Source organism: Bison bison, unplaced genomic scaffold (genome assembly GCF_000754665.1).
Source record: "Bison bison bison isolate TAMUID 2011002044 unplaced genomic scaffold, Bison_UMD1.0 scf7180017864519, whole genome shotgun sequence".
Lineage (NCBI taxonomy): Eukaryota > Metazoa > Chordata > Mammalia > Artiodactyla > Bovidae > Bison > Bison bison.
Window position 1 is genome coordinate 11401022 of NW_011495072.1, and position 8344 is coordinate 11409365.

The following is an 8344-nucleotide window of genomic DNA, read 5'->3' on the forward strand; positions in this document are numbered from 1 at the left end:
TCCTGGGGAGGTTGTCCCTGTCTCCCCTCCCCCCAGTTCATTAAGGTTAGTGGAAATCCTGACCATCCCTCAGTTCAACTCAGTTCAGTCTCTGAGTCGCGTCCGACTCTTTGCGACCCCATGGACTGCAGCACCCCAGGCCTCCCTGTCCATCACCAACTCCCAGAGTTCACCCAAACTCATGTCCATTGAGTTGGTGATTCCATCCAACCATCTCATCCTCTGTCGTCCCCTTCTTCTCCCACCTTCAATCTTTCCCAGCATCAGGGTCTTTTCAAATGAGCCAGCTCTTCTCATCAGGTAGCCAGAGTATTGGAGTTTCAGTTTCAACATCAGTCCTTCCAATGAACACTCAGGACTTATCTCCTTTAGGATGGACTGGTTAGTTAGAACTAATCATTGCTCTTCATTTCATTAGCAGTTTACATGAAGCTTTTTTTAACTGCAATAAAATTGCACATGGCATAAAATTAACATTGTAACCAATTTGAGCCTCTTTGTTTACTTGTTTATTTTCTGTGATTTTTTGGCAACACCCTGTGGCATGTGGGGCCTTAGTTCCTGAACCTTGGTTCCCGGACCAGGGGTCAGACCCTTACTCCCTGCATTGGAAGGTAGGGTCTTTACCACTGGACCACCGGGGAAGTCTCCTGAACCTCTTTTAAAGCATCCTTTAAAGGATTACCATCCTGCTTTATAACCCAACTAATTTCTAAGAAATGTTTCTTAAAGACAGGACTGGGTCTTATTTCAAATCACCACCACATCTTGTTCAGTATCTGAAATATGGCAGGCGGTCATCAAGTTGGGAAGCCTCTCATTTTCTTTAGAGAAATGTCTTTTCAAGTCCTTTGCCCATTTTTAATGTGGGTTATTTGTTTTTTGTTGTTGAATTATAGGCTCAGTGGGATATTCTTGCTTCTTAAATGCATAATGCATTTAATAATAATTTAATAATCACATTTACAGAGAAAGAAAATAGAATGGTGTCAGGGTCTGGGAATGCCAGGGTCTGGGAAAGGGGGAATAGGCAGTTATGGTTTAATGGACATAGAAGTTTCAGTTTTGCAAGATGTGGAAGTCCCAGAGATGAATTATGGTGATGGTTGCACAACAGTGTGAATGTCCTAACACTACTGAATTGCACCCTTTAAAATGCAAATTTTACGGTATGTTATTTTAACCACAATTTTTTAAAAGAGTATCCCACTGAAGTCTGGGTTAATAAGTTAAAAAGCCTTATTATTAGAAGACTCTGAGATGAATAAAAAAAATTACACCTTTGGTTTTAATCTAAGCTTTGGTGTCTTTCCACAGTGCAGCCTTCATATCCACGCTTCCTATAGCATCTCTCAGAAACTAAATGTTCCGATGGCCCCACTGTCAGAGCCTAATGCTGTTGGCATAGTCATTGCCCATGGTAAGCAGCCCTCCCTCACCTCTGTGGGAAGAGCTAGTTGAGTACATTGAAGCTCAGTCATAGCATGGAACCCTGTGAGAAAACCACCATCCATGGCTTTTACCACCCTTTGCAGAATTTCTCGCAAGATAAAGATACTGTGGGTTTTTCATGGACTCCCATCAGAGAGCAGCAACATGACCTCTTCCTTTACCAAATTGTTGTGGCCTTTTTTTTTTTTTTTTATTCCAAGAGGCCTGATGGGAAATAATCAGAATAAACTCATTCAGAATTCTTCTCGTGACAGTGACTCCTCTCTGTTTCTCTGCTGACGTGTGCTGATGAGATGGTGGGCTGTGTTGTAGGTAGCGTGGGGGATGCCATCTCTGTGATGGTCCCAGATGTGTACATCTCAGATGACGGGGGTTACTCCTGGATGAAGATGCTGGAAGGACCCCACTATTACACCATCCTGGATTCTGGAGGCATCATCGTAGCCATTGAGCACAGCAGCCATCCGATCAATGTGATTAAGTATGCATGAGCTCAGCTCCACCCACACTGTCTGCCCAGAAGGCTACCGCGGGATGTTTTTCAGTTTGTGGGGAAGTTCCGGACCCTGATTCAGATTTAGGCATTCTGCAGAGCTGCAGGGGAGGTGCTTGAAGGGGTTGCATTCAGAGCAACTCAAATTAAATGGCTTTGTGTTTTTCCTCCGACTCTGCTAGCTTACATTTTTTATCACTTAAAAGAAAAAATGTTCTTCTCTCTTCCCACAAGAATATTATGGATGCATTGAAGCAGTCTGGATGGTAAATGACTCCTTAAGTACAAGTTCTTATTGTATAATTTCTGTTTATTGACTCAGAAGCCCGTTCTTATATGGGTCACTATTCTTCCTTTCCCTTGGAAGAATTTTTATAAATGCATTTTCTTCCATACTATTTGAGTGAATCCCATTTCCCTGTTAACTGCAGGCATTAGAAATTAATATAATTGTCAGTCAGTAAGCCGTCACCTAAATATGAGAGTTCTCTGATTTGGGATGAAAACAGCTGGAGTGGTTTCCTGATATTCCAGTAAACGTTGATCCTCTGTCACGATCTTCCTCTAACTGTGGTTTCAGGTTCTCCACAGACGAGGGTCAGTGCTGGCAAACCTACACATTTACCAAGGAGCCTATCTACTTTACGGGCCTGGCTTCAGAACCCGGAGCTAGGTCCATGAACATCAGCATCTGGGGCTTCACAGAATCTTTCCTGGCTCGCCAGTGGGTCTCCTACACCATCGATTTTAAAGATATCCTTGAAAGGAACTGTGAGTGTCTCCTTTGACCTTTTCTATCAGAAACTTGTAAGCCCATTTTCCTAAATAACCCATCCAGTTCAGTTTCTTCTAACTAGAATAAGAAAATCATGTATATGAAAGAGGATTGAAGGATGTTCCACGTGGGTGAGCAGGCAGTGAAATGGTACCAGAAAAGCACTTCCCCTGTTTGGATTAGCACTATCCAAGAGAAATAGCATGAGAGCAACATATATAATTTAAATTATTCTGTCAGCTAGCTACATTATACAAGTAAGAGGCAAAATTCATTTTAATAATATAGTTATTTCAGTATGTCTAAAATATCACTTTAACATGTAAAACAATATTTGATAATTATTAGTGAAATACTTTACACTCTTCCTTTTTAAAGATTTTTTAAAAAAAATATTGGAGTATAGTTGATTTATAATGTTGTATTAGTTTCACTATACAACATAGTGAGTCAGTTATACATATACATATACCCACTCTCCTTTAGACTCTTTTCCTATATAAACTGAGTATTGAGTAGAGTTCCCTGTGTGCTACAGTAGGTCCTTATTAGTTATCTATTTTATATATAGTTAGTGTGTATGTCAATCCTAGTCTCCCAAGTCATCACTCTCCCCTCTTTCTCCCTGTAACCATAAGTTCCTTTTCTGTGTATGTGGATATTTCTATTTGTAAATAAGTTCATTGTACCTTTTTTTAGATTCCACATACAAGTGATATCATATGATGTTTATCTTTGTCTGACTTACTTCACTCAGTATGACAATCTCTAAGCCCATCCATGTCACTGCAAATGGCATTATTTCATTCTTTTTTATGGCTGAGTAATACTCCATAGTTTATATGCACCACATCTTTTATTTATGTGTGATGTACCATATCATACATATGTACTGTGTACAGCATAGTATATATGTACCACATCATCTATCATTCCTCTTTTGATGCTTTTATTTTTATGTCCTGGCTATTATAAACAGTGCTGTAGTATGAACTGCTATATGCCCCTCTGATCATAGGGGTACATGTATCCTTTTAGATTATGGTTTTCTCTGGTTATATGCCCAGGAATGAAATTGTGGAATCATGGTAGTTCTATTTGTAGTCTTTTAAGGAACCTCCATACCATTCTCCATAGTGGCTACAGCAATTTACATTCCCACCAACAGTGTAGGAGGGTTTTCTTTTCTCAACACCTTCTCCAGTATTTATTGTTTGTAGATTTTTTGATGATGGCCATTCTGACTGGTATGAAGTGATACCTCATTGTAGTTTTGATTCTCTGATAATTAACGATGTTGAGCAGCTTTTCATGTGCTTTTTGGCCATCTGCTACATTCTTTTTCTTCTGAGTCCTCAAAATCTGATGCATATTTTACACTCACCCTTACTGTAAATCTCAATTCACACCAGCCGCATGTGGATATTTAGAAGAGTTTAGTTTTGCACTTTAGATCTCTGAAGCATTTTCTGAAAGTTATTTTCTGCTTGTAAGGATAGTACGTGTTTATATTTGTCTAAAATTACTTCATAAGACTTCAGGGTTTTTCACTGCTGGTTACAGCAGAACTATAAAGAGGAAACTTTAGAGGAAAATGTGTTACATCTAATTGATTATGTCATTTATTTAAATGTTGAAGTAAGGAAGTTTTCCTGCAGAGTTTGGCTTGAATATCAGTCACAACTGAGACTCTAGACTGGCTCCTGAGCAGGCAAGAAGCCCACACTGACCATTTCTGAATGCTGTGACTTCAAACTGGAAGACATGTTAAAGACCCAGAAAAATGGCTTCAGAGAAGGAGTTAAAATATTCATTTCATGGTATTCCTAAAGAATCACAAGCAAACCCAGACCCCCAGTACTAAAGATGCTGGCACTGTATTGAAAATAAGAAGGATAAAAGAAAAACTGGACAAAAAGTGACCATCTGTGACCCGTGATTGCTTGGCATAATATGAAAGAAGATATAAAGTTTCAAGATGCTTGGGTTAAATTTTGGTCCTGACTTTTTTAGACTGTGTTAGGGGCCCATTTCCTTAGCATGTTAATTTAGTGACTCCTGCAGGAAGTAGAAACACTTGGTTTGGACCTTTTCTACAAGATGTTTCAGTGATTTAAAACCAGAGAGTCATTATAATCTAAATTCGTTAAATAGACTGTAAAAGAGCTGGCTTATGAGTTGTCCCCTCTGCAGATGCAGGCAGCTTCTACAGTTATCCCTGAAGTTTAACATCATTAAAAGATTGGTTAAGCACTGCTCTTTAACAGGCTGGGTGCTAGTCTTCATATCCTGAAGGATAAAAGCCCAATCCACAGTCTTTAGGCCACAGCCTTTGAGTCATTTTTCCAGGAGTGGATGATATGACACACTGAGCCAGGTTGACTGTCATTAGCAGTCTTCATTTGAAAGCCAGTCAACAGGCAATGGCACCCCACTCCAGTACTCTTGCCTGGAAAATCGCATGGATGGAGGAGCCTGGTAGGCTGCAGTCCATGGGGTCGCTAGGAGTCGGACACGACTGAGCGACTTCACTTTGACTTTTCACTTTCATGCATTGGAGAAGGAAATGGCAACCCACTCCAGTGTTCTTGCCTGGAGAATCCCAGGGACGGGGGATCCTGCTGGGCTGCTGTCTCTGGGGTCGCACAGAGTTGGACACAACTGAAGCGACTTAGCAGCAGCAGCAGCAACAAGAGTTAAAAGACTAGAGAATGTTTGTGCTCGCTTCATCAGCACAAATACTAGAAAGAGAATATTTCCCCCACCTTTTGAAGCATTCTCACCCTTGGTACAATTAAACCCTTGCTTTTGGTTAATTGGCGTCTTGCCCTAAAGGCAAACATCTGGTTGCTTACCTCTGACAGCCCCTGACCAAGAACACAAGTGCACAAGACTTAAAGACAGCAGCCTCTCAGTCTGGAAGTAACTTTAGAGGTTCTCCATCCACCTTCCTGCTGCACAAGGTTTTTCTTAGAACTCAAATGGGCTGTGAACTGCAAAGACTCCTCCCTTGGCTTGAGGAAAGGCCATTCACTAGTAGGCTCCCACTAATGCAACTTTCTTTTGCAATTCCAAAGCGAAGCAATAGGTTAAGTCAGACATCTGTACTTTTTGTCTCTTCTTTCTTTCTATTGCCTGGCAGCTGTCTCACATAGTGGATTCATGTAGTTTCCTGAAGAGCCTGTCTTTCTTTTAGGTGAAGAGAAGGACTATACCATCTGGCTGGCTCACTCTACAGACCCTGGAGATTATGGAGATGGCTGCATTTTAGGCTATAAAGAACAATACCTCCGGCTACGCAAGTCATCTGTCTGTCAGAATGGTCGAAACTATGTTGTGACCAAGCAGCCGTCCGTCTGTCCCTGCTCCCTGGAGGACTTCCTCTGGTATCTGCACCCCTCAGATCCCTGTCAGCCACTTCCTGTGCTGGAGGACGCAACAGACAATTGAAAATTATTTCAGTCCTTTTTTCCCCTTTTTTCCTCAAGAGTGGAAAACTGTTGCTTCTTCTTTCCTCAAGGAAATTGAGGCACAGAGGAAGGGAAGCAGAATTGTTAGTAATTGAACAAATAACATTATTGTATCAGACCATTAATTATTGTGCAGAACCAGCAACAACCCCCGAAATCCTGACTTACCCGTGTGAGGAAGGAGAGGAGTGTAGAATGAGGATGCGAGTAAGAAAGCAGAGAGAGAAGGCGATAGGACAGAAGCACCATGCAAAGTGGGGCAGGAGCTGAGAGCTCAGGGGAAACTGGGCTTTAGCAAACAGCCTAAGTGCCTGGGTTCAGCAGGTGGGGCTAGCTTTGAGGTTGTCTGCAGGACTGCAGGCAGAGAGAGTGTGGCTCTGTCCTGAGAGAGGAGATGCCATCAGAATGTTTGGTCTCTATCCCGTCAAGGCTCCGGAGCCATCATGGTGGACCCCTAGAGTTCAGAACCATCCAGGCTTAAGGATTAGTTTCGTGGCTGGCACAGGGTTAGTTGATTGTACAGGGGCGAGGGAGTCCCTTGGTAGCCTAGCTTAGGGCGAATAAGAGGAACTGCTTCACATCATAGGTACTAATCTTATGGAACTTGTTAGCTGCAGAAGAAGCTGTCAGGGAGGTAGAAGTGGATTTGGAAAAGAAGACAGGAAGATAGCAGTCCTACCCTCCTACAGTGTATTCTCCCGAACTATAGGTGACAGAGTATGGGACTGAACAAACCCCCGTCTGACCATGTGTTTCCTCCTGTGTTGTTCACATCTGTGTGTGGGATGGCCAGGGGCCCTCCCTTCTCTATTTCTACAAGGGAAAATGGCACTCAGGTCACTTGGATGTTATAATAGGGCTGGAGTTTGTGGATACTGTCAGACTCTGAAGGGCTCTCTCACCCTTAATGGCACACAGGCTGACTCTCGGTCACCTGAACTACTTCTGTTTTCCAAACATGCTCTGCGGCTTCAGAGCTCCATGCCACTGTGCGTGCTGCTGCTCCGGCCTGGAAGGTCTTTCCACATTTGCTGCTTGACCCCCCAAGCCTGGTGAATTCCTCTTTGGCCTTTAATACTTTAGCTCAGATGTTGCCTCCTAAAGCCTTCCCCAGTTTTTCCTCATCTAGGCTCCCACTGCACTTATTATACTTTTACAGCATTCACTATATTTTAATTCTTGTGTATAGATTAGATTCCACCATTAAAATCTAACCCCCCTGAGCACATATTGTATTTAATAATCACATAGTCATAATGATAGCAGCTGACTTTTTTAAACATTGCCTCTGTGCCAGACACTGTCCTAAGCAACTCAGACTTCTCTTCAGCAGCCGCATGAGATAGGTGCTGTGTTATTTACATTTCACAAAGGAAGAAACAAAGGTAGAGAGGGGTCATGACTAACTTGCTGTCACATGGCAGAGCTGGGATGTGAACCGGGCAGTTAGTTCTGCCCCAGAGCCTGCGCACACACCCCACGTGCCTGAGGAATGTATACTTCGTGAGTGGGGAGGGTGTGGTCCCTGGAATTTTGGATTGAACACACAAAAGTTTTTGCCAGAAATTTCTCCTTGCTATTGGAGGCATGATGTCTTCTCTTGTTCTTCCTACCCTCTCCCTTCAATATTTGTCAGAAAACCTTGAAGTCCAAGCAGCATCTATATATTTACCAAATATTCATTGAATATTTGTTAAGCACAGGGCAGTGCAAAAGTGATAACAGAAATTTTATTATAGACTCTTCTGGTAAGAGTCACATGAGTATGTTTGAAAAGAGAAACCGTAAGTACCTAATGGATTTAGAGAAGGGAGAGATTCTTCCATCCAGACCTAAAAGGAGTTGGATCAGAGAGGCTTTGTAGAGGCGTTGGCATCTGAGCTGAGCCCTGATGAGCTGTAAGATTTGATCTGTACATCTGGAAAGAAGCATATCATTAAAACCAGTAGACTGATATGAGCATAGGCCCCCAACAGCACGATCAGGAAGGTTGTGCTGGGGCTTCCCTGATGGCTCAGTGGAGAAGAATCCACCTACCAATGCAGGAGACATGGGTTCAATCCCTGGTCTGGGAAGATCCCACATGCCCCAGAGCAACTAAGCCTGTGCACCACAGCTACTGAGCCCACATGCTGCAACTGCTGAAGCCCTTGG

The 8344-nt window shown here is 42.5% G+C and overlaps 1 protein-coding gene across 5 annotated transcripts in view; it reads left to right on the top strand.

Annotated features, from left to right (window-relative positions):
• SORT1 (sortilin 1) overlaps window positions 1-8344 on the top strand; it is a 64155-nt gene that overhangs the window by 46538 nt on the left and 9273 nt on the right. For all 5 annotated transcript variants that reach the window (XM_010830913.1, XM_010830914.1, XM_010830915.1 and 2 more), the window contains exons 12-15: window positions 1318-1420; window positions 1765-1933; window positions 2526-2716; window positions 5917-6106. In XM_010830913.1, the coding sequence (XP_010829215.1) occupies window positions 1318-1420; window positions 1765-1933; window positions 2526-2716; window positions 5917-6106 (653 nt within the window). The remainder of the gene's footprint in view (window positions 1-1317; window positions 1421-1764; window positions 1934-2525; window positions 2717-5916; window positions 6107-8344) is intronic.